The sequence below is a fragment of the Diplotaxodon limnothrissa genome, linkage group LG9, assembly GCF_057381915.1.
Source record: "Diplotaxodon limnothrissa isolate DT_005_m linkage group LG9, D_limnothrissa_male_GT1.1, whole genome shotgun sequence".
In the NCBI taxonomy this organism is placed as follows: Eukaryota; Metazoa; Chordata; class Actinopteri; order Cichliformes; family Cichlidae; genus Diplotaxodon; species Diplotaxodon limnothrissa.
In genome coordinates, this window is record NC_140604.1 from 18,365,010 (window position 1) to 18,379,169 (window position 14,160).

General features: G+C 39.6%; 1 protein-coding gene across 1 annotated transcript in view; it reads right to left on the reverse strand.

Moving 5' to 3' along the window:
* sh3kbp1 (SH3-domain kinase binding protein 1) overlaps positions 1-7,822 on the reverse strand; it is a 45,551-nt gene extending 37,729 nt beyond the window's left edge. Inside the window, exon 1 of the mRNA XM_085362804.1 lies at positions 7,528-7,822. Within this exon, the coding sequence (XP_085218930.1) occupies positions 7,528-7,531 (4 nt within the window). The 5' untranslated portion in view covers positions 7,532-7,822. The remainder of the gene's footprint in view (positions 1-7,527) is intronic.
* Between the last annotated feature and the right edge of the window lie 6,338 nt (positions 7,823-14,160).

Here is a 14,160-nt window from a genome sequence, read left to right on the forward strand (position 1 = left end):
ACTGAAGACTGTAATATGGCAAAATATCTTTTACCCAATTCTCTGAGATCGTTAACTTTGAAACAGTAACATAAAAACATATAACACACACACTATGTTAGTTTCCTCAAAGCATCTAACACACTACCTCACACTTTCACACACTCAGAAGCATCTTGTGACTGCCTGTGCAGCTGTTAATACTTGTAAAAAATGCACTTATGTGTCATATCACATTTTGCTTATTAAGGCCAGCTCTCTACACACACTTACCCACACACGCACCGGCTGCTGAGGCCTAAACCGTGTAGGCAGCAAACTGAGGGGATGCAATAGGGGAGTTTCAGGGGTTCGGTAACCATGGGAACAAGAGTATAAGGGGGTTGCTATGACTCAGAAGGACTGCACCCCCCCAACACCCTCTTTCTCACACACACACACACACACATATATATATATAGCATTAAATGCATAAAAGGTTTACACCAGACCAACTAAGACACTTCTTTTGCCGAGTGGAAGGTCAGGGTGTGACTGAGAGGAAGGAGGAAGGCATCCACGAGACACAACAGACGACTGTAGTCCAAGTTGGTCTGCTGCTCAGATGGGGGGATATGATTCTGGCTTGAGGTAGCTCTACAGATTAGTCGCAGCTGAGACAGCGACGTGGACGTGTTTTTCTTTTACTAATCTCAGCTGTAATGTTTGTGGGGAAGTGGCAGGTTGTTCAGTAAGGAGAAGTGCGCTCTGTGAGTTGATAGCTCATGGCAGTTGTCTTGCAAACTGCATTACAGTAGAACTGAGTGGCAGAACAGGGCAAGGCACTGCAGTACACCCACCAAGCCCCGCTGAAGAGGGCGACAGCTTGTGGCTCTGCACATCACCGAGTGCAAAGATGGGTGCAAGTTAAAAGTGACACAACGTTAACGCCAAATGGGCTCCGAGGAAGAGCCGTCACATGTGAAGCTATGCAGAAAGAGCAGAGTCCTCCAGTGGAGATATGAGCTTACAAAGCAAACAGCCTGGATTGATTATCTGTGGCACACAGAAAACTGCACGACAGCAGCTGAGGTGCAAAGGAGATCACTCAGTCCCGCGTACAGGGCTTAACTCAGTTAAGTCCAATTCAGGCAGCTGTATACCTGCACACTGACATCCCTGCGTACACACAGAGCTAGAGGAAGTTATCTGCTGGGATTTGAGTCCCCACCGTGTTGAAAGGGAAACAACTTTAACTTGATAAAATTAAATACGTACGCATATTATTGAAGGGTGGAAACACTCCATAATTGAGCAATCTGAGGGCGACATTTGGAATAACAAAAAAAATCTGAATGTAATGCAGTACAAAAAAGCCTTGATGTAGCAGCAAAGGAAGCAGATTCAAGTTCAAGATTTCCTTAATGATCTTTACACAAAGATAGATTGTATAAGACACTTTTGATTTGCTACACACAGATGAAAATAAAGATAACTGAATTATTAATTAAGTTGTTTTAAAAAAAAAAAAGACTATTTCCGTATTGAAGTGTGGGAGGTGAATTCAGCAGTCTCAAAGCACGGGGATAGAAACCGCTCCGAAGTCTGGTGTTTCGGCAGCGGATACTTGTGTTTCACTTGCCAGATGGCGGCAGGGTAAACAGGCTGTGGCTGTGGATGTGGCGGGTTTTGTCTTCGGCTCCCTTTGTCTTGTTTATACAAAAGCTGAGTGCTTAACGATACATTAATTATCCCACTCCTCACTCCTTAAACATTATCCATTTATAATCCCCCTCTTCTGTGTGTTTGTGTGTGTGGTTTGCCTTCTTTCCTTCTTTTTTTACTACAGGTCTTTGTGTGGTTGTGTCTTGATTACGGTCCACTGTTACGGCCTACCTCGTGATCCCATGTTCGGCTCTTGTCTTTTATTTTTTTAGCACATAAAAAAGAAAGGGGGAAGAAGATATTTTTCTCACGTACACAAACTTACACACACACACACACACACACACACACACACACACACACACACACACACACATACCAATCAGAGAGAAGTGCCTTACCCACCATCCTTTTACTCCCTTTTTCTGTCTTTTATTTCATCTTTTTTTATCTTTGGCTATGCCTTTTTGTTTTGTTCATACAATTTCACCATTTTTCTTGCATATGCAAGCAAAATGGTGAAATTGTTTGTTGTTTTGTTGAGGAACTTCAGGGTCTGAACTAGCTTAAGTCCTGATCACCAATTAGCCCAGTCGGAACTTGTAGAGGTTATCCTGAACTGGGCCTGTTGACGGACTCGGACAGGAAACAGTGAAAAAGGAAAGAGAGATGAGGTAAGAAGGCGTAATAGGGAAATTCACTAAATTAGATATATTGTTCCAGTTGTCACTCACAGTCTAATAATGTTTATTCCTTATTATTGTGCAAACTCTATTAAGAAACCCATCAAAAAACCACACTGCTACTCTGGATCACACAGTCCTTCAGTACCACAAACACATTCTTTATGCACCGCCCTCTGTGCTAAATCCGTGGCACTAAAAGGACCCAGCAAAGCTACTGTTTATTCCCATTAGAGTAACACATCATTGGTTTGGGTATTTAGATATGTAAACACCAAAACACCAAAACCAAAAGAATACAGGCAGCTGCAGGGGGTATTTTAGTTAAAGAGCCCATTAGGAGTCGCCTCGTTTGACCTCTGGATGGCATGCTGAGATGTGAGGAGGATTGAGATAGCAAGGACATGTTTCAAATGTCGGCAATGACTTGTAAAGATAACATATTGAGATAAAAATTCCTTGGTAATACCACACGCACAAAGATTACACCTAACTTTGTTAGATTTTTTTGCTTGTGTTGGTGCAGCTATACAATTTGGGAATTATAATGCACGTGTATGTTTTTCTAAAGATGAATTTGATATGTCTCAAAAGCAGGAAGTCAGAATATGAACTTGAATCATTGTTTCAAAAAATAGGGCTTTATCTAGATTTCCTTTGTCACTTTTCTAGAAACAATACATGTTTTTTGCTTGACTGGGAAAAGAAAACTAATGAGCCAAGAGGGCAATGAAGGGAGCTCGTCTGATGGCCCATGAGAGCGATGATAAAAGATAACACTGCTGCTGTTTTTGCAGCAATGTGTTACATGGCGTTAAGTGGCACATGTTTATCAGTGACAACAACTGCAGTTCCTCTAATAGCCACTTGAGACCAGTTTGTAAATACCCATAGACTTCCACATTAAGAGTGTTAAAAAGCACATTTAGAGAAATACTTTTGGACTGGATTGGTTATTTCCCACTACAAGAACTACTTTTTTTTATCTCACCCATTAAAGTATTAGCTGCATGGTAGCTCTGCGTGACAGCTAGCTTTCTACCTGACAACTAGGCATCTACTACAAGTCACTTCTCCTAATATGAATTGCAGAACTGGACTTCTCAGCGATGAGGTCTGCATTCCAGTTTTTTCAATAAGAGAAATACTAACATGCTACCTCTGTAGAGAGTATATAGTTACATCTTACTAAATAAGATGCCAGCATTACCTAAACCTTAGAACTGCACTCTCGAATACAAAAATGTGACACAGCAACTGAAAAGCTAGCCAAAGATGTAGCCCTCCACACAAAGCAGTCAGACAATGACACACAAGAACCACTGCTTTTTCCAAAAATTTCCAATGTCTGTCTCTGAAAACAGCGCTGAGCATAAACTGCAAATAAACAGAACATATGTTTCTTATCCAGATAACCTGTCAGCTATAAGGGGAAAACACACAGCGAGCATCACTTTAGCCTGTGGCGATAATGCAGTGCAGTTTTTATCAGAGGTTAATCATTTACAAACACCCAACAAGTGACTATTTATCTGTCTGCATCTTAGTGAAACCACCATAATTCAACAGACAGTAGCGACCATATCGACAATAGCGGCAAGAAACCGAGACTTCTGAAGGGCTATCTTTTAGTCATAAATCACCATGCAAGTGCAGACCATGAGGCTTAGTTGGGTATCTGTCATTGTTCACTGTGCCATGAAATGCAATAAAACTCTTGATGAGAAACAGTGAAAATTACAGTTAATTTAGGCGATTCTGGTTACAGGAAGTCTATTTTTGACAGCTTAACAATTAATGCTCCTGCAGCCTTTAGACATCAGCTGCAGATATCAGACAAAATCATAATTACGTTTAAGTATTCTCTTCCTCTTCCTAACTGCACATTTTCGTTGCATGAGTGACAGTAACCGAAGTTTCAAACGATTTTGAGATGTTTTAAAGAAGAAATGATTAATCGACTGTGGTAGTCTGTCTGTTCTATACTCATGCAGTTGGTAATACGTTGTCAGTACAGAGCAAAAGGAGACTGACAAAAAGCCTTGAGAAGACAAGAGTGAATATTTGAAAGCCTGCAGACAAAATAAAACTCCCACTCAAGCGGTCAAGAAATACACCCTCGCACAAGAAGCGAGATGGGCCCGCAGCATACCCCGAAAAGCTGAAGACAGTTTAGATAAGAGGAAGCAACACATGCAGACACAGTGAACTTTGCAAAGCTGTGTAGCCACTTCACTGGTTAATAGCGGACTTGTGTTTAGTTGTGGGTGAGTTTCAGTGCTGCTGTGGCTGATGATGTCAAGAGCAGCTGTGTGTTGCTCTCTGTAAAACATTCACTCTGGACCGGAGCCCACTGGGAGTCAAAGCCACCCACTCCAACTGTGGATCAGATCACAGGCTTCAGCAAATTCCCCCACATTAAAGAGAAATTCCAGCCGCTTTTCCGCTCATCGTTCTGCTGTCGAGCGCATCTTGTGATAAAAATCTATTAATCTCACCCCCAGCTCGAGCTGCCCCTTTCTCAGCGCTCTCATTTCCCAGAACTCCCAGTGATAACCCCCAAGTGCATTCCTCTTGGGGTTTTAGCGTAGGTGAGCAATGCTGGCAACAAAAGCAGGAAGAGAGAGAAAGCTTTTCAGTTTCAGACGACAAAAGTGAAACAGCTCTTGGCCAAACAGTATCATAATGGCAGTAGTGAAACTTGCATATATTAACACATTGCGTGTCTTTGTGTTTAATGGTTGAATGCACAAAATGTAAAGACTTTAAAAAAAAGAAGAAAGAAAGCCTTTTTATTACTATACTTTTGAGCCTCTGAAGGTTAAAGAGAAGAATGTCTGACACTTTTTATTTTTTCCCTGATAACTGAAGCATTACACAAAGCTGCAATCCACTGTAAGCCTGATGTCTGGGCCTTCATTTTGTACGATGTGTGCAGGAACACGCAAACAAGTAAGCACGCAAGCTTTCTCAAACTATAAGGCCACTGCAGAATGGGGGTGTAGATGCCCAGAGAAAAATATGAAGTGAAACTACGAATGTAAATAAACGCAGTTAAATATACAAATACTTGTTTACTGATGCTGAAACGTTATAAAAATTGTAGGTTTTTATGTTTACCTAACTAAGAGATGACATACTCTGAGTTTAAGCTGCTCAATCCAAGGGTGATTAGATGTTTGTCAAATTAAACATCACTAATGAGTTCATTACGAATTCAAGTGCTTAAGTTAAAAATACTTACGATGTTTAGAGTCCCTTGGCACACAGTGTCACTTAGGAACTACACCCAGTGGCCTGAGCTACAAAATGTACAAGAGGCGAGCTATCTAAAGTTATCATAACTCAGGATTTTCAGTTGACTGCACTATATATACATAAACTTGATATCCTTGGTTGCTCAGCTAACTATCTTTTTAACCAGAAAACATTTGCAAAATGCTACATTTCAGGTGGTCACAGAGAGTTAGGTTTCGGTCTAATTGAATCATTCTAGCACTTCTTCAATAAAGGCTGTTATTGATATGTTAATCATCAAAAACCATAGTTGGCACTCAGGTTGTACATTCAGAGGTGTTTCTCATATTTGACCACCCTGGTGTTTGTTCAAAGTAAATGTAAAACCTGGACACAATACTCCAGGTGTAGTTCAGGACAATACCTTGGAGTTGAGTAATTAACCAATTAACTTAATAATAATTCTTAACCTGTAAACGTGCAGCAAATCGATGCCGATCCATCTTCAGTTAAGGGCGAGGTTAGGTTCATACCCTTTTTTTATTAAAGCTTTGAAAAAAAAACACTGTCTAGTTTCTGAGAATATGCTTTTTTCTCTTAACACATGGCTAAATCAAAAACCAACCATGGATGAAGGGCTACAATACTGTATAAAAATTACCAGCACAGTGTCTTCTTCCAGAGAAAAGAAGCCTACTCCAACCCACCTTAAATGCTACTTAATTGGCATGTATGTTTGAACAATTAAAAGTGATTTAATGACAGCTATAAGGTCAAACATGTCCTGGCTGATTAAAAATTATTTAATTTAACTTGAGTGGATTAACAACAACAACAGATTGGTTTGTTATATATTTAACCAATAAGGCTTACTGGGTTTAAAAAGGTCATATCCGTGTGCTCTTTTACTGTCTTTTTCTCTTTTAAGCAGCAGTTTGTGTGAATGAGTCATCCTGTAACCTATAAAAAGAATGAACTAAGAGACTGTGCACCGTGTTAGTGGTGAATTCTTAACCTGTAAACATTTCCCCTACACCATATTTATGATCTGTTTAAAAGCCGAACACCTTAACATAGTGACTACAGGGATTTGTGGGCCTCTGGGGTAATTTACTGCTTTCCCCAGTTGGCATTCCAGCATTGAAAGTTGTTTATAAGCGTGCTTCCCCTGAGGTCAGCCTTGTAGTTTGTTTACGTGCCTGCAGAGAGAGACCTCCAATTTAAAAAAAAAAAAAAGTATTTAAAAGCAATAGGATGTAACTGGAAAATATCTGCAAAATATCTTAATTACTGCTCAGAATTGTAGAGAGTGCTGCTGATCTGTGAGTCAGCCGTTCAAATAATAAATATAAGGAATTATTTTAGAGATTTTAAAAAAGAGGGGGGAAAGTAGCATGGAAACCAAAGTTGAACCTCCGAGTCTGCATGACGCCTGTGAGACAATCCGCTCATTTGTACTTGTAATTGATTACTCGTCCGCGGACTCTGTGGGTAATTAATAGTCATGAATTGCGTGCAACAACGCAGTGCCGTGGGAAATAATGGCGATGATGAGAAGGCCTGTTTCATCCACAGAGCTGGGGAGACTTCGTGGGACACAATGGGCAGACAGACAGAGAGCGAATGTAAACGTGTCAACATCTGCAACTCATCAATGCTACCCGGCGCTGCTTTCCTAAAATCGCTCCCGTGCGGACGCGCTGCAACTCCCACGCGCGGGCTTTCTAATCGTGAATAAAGCCTGATGTGCGAGAGTACAACCCCGAGCCTGCGGTCGCCTTCGAAACAGCCCTGCTATGCATGGAGCGACGTCAGGGGAGGTGAGGTGGGGAGGAAGGAGAGAGGCTGAACCCTGCGCGCATCTGGACCGGAGGTTGATTCCTGTCCCCATCCAGATGCGCAGAGGCACTGGAGGCTATTCTGGGAATTTCTACAAAGAACAAGCTAATAAAAAGAGAGAGAGAGGAAAAAAGCGTCACCTTACCCATTTATGTGTCCCGGTGTGCTGGTAGTGCTCCTGCAGCCTGCTCGGTAACGGGGAAGGCGGTTGTTTCAGGTATAAAGGGGGTTTGCGCCGGACCGAGCCCCAGCCTCCTGCTCGTGCTACAGATCCGCTACAGCAGCGCTGCTGAAACGGGAGGAGCGTCACACGAAACCATATTCCTTCCTCTTTTTTTTCTTTTTTTTCTTTTTATCTCCGGTGACACGGCAGAGGAGGCAGAGCGAGTGACCAGAGACGGAAAAGGAGCTGATGAACGAATCTCTCTCTCTCCCTCTCTCTCCCGCGTTGCCTTCAATTGCACCGTGTAAACTCTGACTTCCCCATTCGTATTTAGCCACAGCAGGAGGGTACGTTATGAACACGCTGTGACGCAATGTGTTGCACCACGCGTGATGTACTCGGAGCAGATGGCGCAGGGACAAATTCTGTGTTATGGGACAGGAAATCCCAACACCCAAAAAACGCGCTGTGCAGTGCAATGGAAAGTGTAACATGGGTTTGTTTTTTGTTTTTTTGCTTGTTTTTTGTTTTTTTGTTTTTTTTGTTTTGACATCACATGTGACTACTTTTCAGTAAATATCAGAACGACGAATGGAAGTCAGGTAAGTTAAGAGAAGAACTGAGGTCTATGGAAGGATTCCCACATTTGATCAAGTTTATGTTAGAAACCTTTTAAAGCAGTTTCATCTCATACAGCCAGTTTGAATAAAAATCCTGTTTAAATACCTCAAATTTACGACATTCGCCTCATGGTAAAAAAAAATTAAAATAAACAAAACAAACAAACAAACAAACAGTTCTTGGTGCCAAGAGTGGCACAACCAGATTTAGGAGAAAATGACTTTTTCACATGGGACCAGGTAGGTCAGGACAGCCGTTTCCCGTTATATCAAAACTGAATCAACATTTACTCAGGTCATCTTTGTCTAATATTGAGATTCATTGGATCTGAAACAAAAACGCAAAAAAAAACTTTCGAAATGCTGTCAATGCTTTTTCACATCATTGTGTGCACAGTGCGTGCAGGTGGATTTCTGACTGCCTCTATGTGTATTATATAGCTGAACACTCTAACTACTTTTACTGATAGGTTATGTAAACCTTTGACATAAATTTTAGAATTTCGACTGTTTATTCAACCACATTAGATCTGAAATGAAACAATAAAAGACAGCAGGTGAGGCCTATTTGTTTACAGATGTGCTAACTTGCCCTTCCTCTATCATTCAGAGTTGGCAGCACCTGTTGGAGGGTTGTGGAGCTATGAAAACCTGTTATTTGGGATGTCAGTGGGTGTCCCAACATCCTCGGTGTTCTGTGAGTTCTGGGATCCTACAACTATCTACCCCAGGTTTTCCACAGTCTGCTCACTTTCCTGCCCAACATTGATCATTTCTTTTCTACTGCAGCTGCTGACTGCAGCTTTCTGCCACCTCTGATGTTGTCTTGATGGTTTACTTATACTTTCATCCCCAGGTCCTTATGTGGTTTTATTGTGGATGTTCCTGCAAAGCCCCTGCTTGCAAATTCCCCTGGGAAGATTTTCTCTTTCAAGCCTTGCTGCACTACTTCCATGCAATTTGCTACGTTATACCAGAACATCTTCCTCTCAAATGTACTGTCACAAGGGACTGTGGGTTTGACAAAGTAGGTCATTTGTGTTTAGATCAGAGCCGCAAGTCTCGCCTCAAGTAGGTGATGGGAATTTCTAGAGGAATTGTAAACGGGTTGATGACCACCAACATCTTACAGTCCCCTTATTCCATCCAGTAATCTTCTGCTTCCTCTGATTTACTGCTCCATCTTGGACAAATACTATCAACTGGTTTGTTCTGCTTGTTTGTTTGGCCATTGCATCGTTGCATTGATGCTTAAAAAGTGCTACAGAGCATAAGAAAGATAGGTTTGAACCTACTCAATCTTTAGGATTTTGAGCTTAAGAAATCTGGATGCAGAAAAAAAATATTTATGTAATAACATAAAGAGAATACCATTGTATTACATTAAATAACAGTTATATTTGCAATCATTTTACAAATAAAATAAATATTTTCTGTAACCAATTCATCCAAATCTGCACATTCATCCCTCAATACTTGGAAAAATGGATTCACTTGGAAAATAGCATTTTCTGAAATGCCTTTTCTCTAAAAATAAGAACACTCCGGATCTGGGTAGTTTATGTGGGTTTCAGTAAATATGTCAATATTTCCAACAGCCTTTGAAGTTGGTGTGAGCTCAAAGTCTCACACCTGTGTAAGCTCAAATTTCTAGACAACCAACTGTAACTGCGAAGAACCTTGGAAAACACATCCTGTGCCTATGCGAGTGCCAAAGACATATTTGGTATCTGCAAATAACGGGTTTTTCCCTGTGCCCATATTCAACTTGTCAAGCAACTTTTATGAAATTCAGGCTGGCATTTTTTATTTATTTTTTGCTTAATCCTGCTAAGAAATAAGAGTGTTTCCAGACCTCCACCTTGCCTTTGGCCTCTGCTGATGAATAAGGCTGTTCTAAAATTAACGTGAAAGACACAATATGCTGACTGTAATATAGTGTTCTGATTGTGAGAGACAGTATTCAGACTTTTATACACCATCAAACACATAATTACGCTCTCTCACACCATGCTGATGCAGTGCTGTTGCCCTCTCTGGATCAAACCACACGTAGGGGAGAATGTGCTGGCAGCAGCAGAAAGAGGGCGATGAAATGATGCAGCAGATATCGGACAGAAAGAGACCAGGATTTTTTCTCACAATCAGCTGTGACTTAGTTGGCGTACATTGACAGAACAAGCTGCTCTACTGACAACAAAGGAGATCTGATATGATAAATTGTAGTACGCCGCAGAAATGGCATTCACATGAATGTAGATAGACTATATTTGTCAACGCATCTCAGGTGTTCGTGACGCCAGGGATAGTTGTCTGACCTTGACTTGCATGTGTGAGGGATTTTGTGGATACAGTGCTGCAAGCTTCTATCTGCTGTAAACTAGAGTGGCATGTGATATATTATTAAGTATAAAAGAAAACAATACAACACTCCTGTTTTGTGTAAGACACCAAATTAATCTTCAGATTCAGTATTTCTGGCCAAGGGTTGGATGAGAATGCTACAAATTTACTGTGATTACCATGACAACCATGAAGCACCAGCCAACATTAGCTTAGCTTCAAAGAGAGGGGAAAAAAAGACGCTTATGCTCTTTTCTTTTAGCTATGTGTGAACCTGAAACAAGCTGCTTAACAAGTTTTTTGATTGATTTGCTTATTTTTGTGTCTTCTTGTGTTATTAAATCATAATGTGGAAAGAATGTAGTACTTAAACAACATGTTATTAGCTGTTTCCCATATTGACTTGACAATATTGTTGTCAGGGTTACTGCAAATCTTTCAAGTCAAAAAATGTCATTCATATTTACAATTTCAAAGCCACTAATTTTTCTAATTATTCCAAAACTTTATAAATAAATCACACATTTTGAAACAAGTAAGGATTCTTAAATATTACATGTTTAGTTGAAATGAAAGAAAAGCATCAAATACAAAAGCTCTTCTCAAATGCATTTGATATGCTGACTAATGCCGTTGCCCTATGGTATGTGGGATTGTAGGACTGAAATGCATTCATATTTATACATCATTAATAATGATTCATTCAGCAAGGGCATCTGGTTAAAAAAAATCTGCCAATTCAAATATGCAGAGCTAAGCCCTTTGGCAACCCCTTGTGAAAAAGGGAGCAGGAGAAAATAACATTTACATATATAAATATAGCATCGGCAGAGATTATTCTGCATACTAAGTAGTTTAATTTTGATAATTTAAGTAGCTTTTTAACGACATAACTCATACTTACAGATATTTATGTTCACATCTACATTTCATACTCTCGTAACTCGATGATAAGCTTCGACTTGCACATGCTAGTTAGGGGGAAATGATGTTTCGGTCCTGTGTATGTTTTGTACATATTTCAGAATTGACAATGAAGTTGCCTATGATATTGACTTTTGACCTTTTTATTACTTTTATGCTAAATGGCAATACAGAATTTGTAACTAATTCAATATCGTTATCAAAAAGAAGAACCTTTATTTTCACAAACGACTTGATTACGTCTTCAGTCTCCTACGTTTCTATTTTAATTCTATTACATCACTTAAGTAATTTAAATCAATGTTAATGTTTTTTTGTTTTTAATGGTGTCATTTAATGAACCATAGTCACAGTGGGAGTGTTAGGTGTGGCTGTGTGCAGGCAGGAATAGGACCCAAGGTGCAGACTCCGGAGACGGACGTGAACTCAAAAAGGCTTTAATTAGGTACTCAAAAATATAACATAACTGAAAAAACTCAAAACAAACTTAAACTGGAGAAATGACAGAACACACAGCTAAGAAAACGGTAGATCACGACACAGACACAGAGAAACACAGGGCTTAAATACACAGAGGGAGCAATCAGGGAATGAGTAACAGGAGGGAAACACAGCTGGGACAAATCAGAACTGACGAGACCAAAGAAGCGTAACCTGAACACACTGAGATAAGACAGAGACCTTCAAAGTAAAACAGGAAACACATAACACAGACTCACATGCAGGCACTACAGAGGGAACAGAGACGTGGGACCAGGGCAGACACAAACACTGACTGGATGTGGGGATACAGCAGACAGGGAAGACAGCAACTATGGAACACAGACAGAAAACCAGAACACTAAAACTCTAACCAACCCCACCCAGAGAACCTAAACTAAGAATGATCCTAAAACCCATAAAGCAAAGCTAGAATATAATGAAATAACAAAATCAAAGAACCAAAAACACAAAACACTGGGTCAACGACCCAGGGACCCTAACAGGGAGTTGAAATGTCACAAATTTAATGCCATAACAGACATCAACAAAATGCAACACTGTTAGTTTCTACTGTCTCAGTGTCAACAGGATGTTTTCTCACACACACTGATGCTGCTGCTTTAAGGATGAAGAATTGTTTTATCATCAGAGATGGTGGTTATTATCCTCCAGAGAAAAATAATTTATCACAAAGCACTAAGGTGACCCCATCTGGCGGAGGGTTGGTATTACATAATGGATTCAGCCTTAGTTATAGTTTGCCCTCTACTGTAAATGTAGAAAAACATAACAAGAGTTCCTAATACTGTGGGAAGGATTTCTAGCACCTTTTGGGGGATTTTGTACATCACATATGAAAAAAAATAAAAAGCTGCATTTGAGAAAATCTTGATCGCTTTTATCTGCAAGGATGGGGACTAAAGGTGGGACCGGGATGGCAAAAGCAACATCTTGTTTGTGGCTACTGATATTAAGTATTAAAATACTTGCACTATATTATGCATTAGATTATAGTTTTACTACCATTTGCTTAGCTTTTTTTCATGAATGCATTAAATCTTAAGAGTTCTACAAGACTGTTTGTGCATCTCAACAAATTGCCCTAAGAGCTTGATCTTGGTTTCATAACACTAAAGCATGTCTGATGGTTGCAACTGAGAGAAAAGTTTGCTGAAAAGCAAGTTGCTCATCAGGAAACTAAGAAATATCTCTTGGCACTTACTTGGGTAGTTATCTTCAAGAATGTTCTAAATTGAGTTAATTTAAATAGATGCTAAAACTACATGTATAAAATATGCATCAAATCATATAAAAATACTTAAAACATGAAATAAAATTTCATTTTTTTTTATTTTTAAGCTTAATATAAAAAACCTCCAAAACGTCTCAGCATACAAACCTTTATCATTGTGTTAAATAGAGATATCAGCCTAAAGAAGCTGTTTACCAAGTTCCTGTCTCTTTAAGCCCTCACCACATGTAAACATTCTGTAAAAATTCTGATGGGAAAACTTTCAGAACAATAAAGCAATGAAATAATCTGTCACCCTCAACTGTTAATGACAAATGGCTGCCCCTTCCTGAACCTAGCTCTGTCTGACATTTCTTCCTGTTAAAAAGTAGTTTTTCCTCCTTGTTTTTTTGTTTGTTTTTTTACATTCATGAAAATACCAGTCAAGCAATTGAAGCATTCAAGCAATAAGAAGGTGCAGAAGTATATGGATTTTTCATTTACACTGTTTTGGAGTTCTACAGGTTTTAAAGATTCTCTTGGTACAACATGACTAGAAATGTCTTTTTAGTTTTTAGGAAATTTGTTTAAATCCTTGTTGATGGTTTGAATACCAAACTGCATTGTTTGGTTATTTGTTTGCTTTTTTTAACTGTTAAATACAAATAAAAGTACATTTTATTTTTTTAAAAAGAGAGGGTGCCGTGGAGGTCTTTGATGTTACAGATCTAATTAGATCTGTTTCAGTGAGAAGAAACAATTGTCACATGAGTGGATGACTGAAATGTCTTCTCAGGCCAGCATTAACCACATCACATGGATACATCACAGTATTGACATCACAGAATGAGCTAAAGTTACTGTAAGTGTCTTCCACAGATGGCTGTGTACAGCAGCATGATTTCCCATTCATTTGTATTATAGTGGGTGGTTGTTAGTAATGAGGCGTAATTATAAATGTGTGCTTGTTCAGTATTTTGTTCCTCCTGTCCTGCTTGTTTTGGTAAAAGGAAG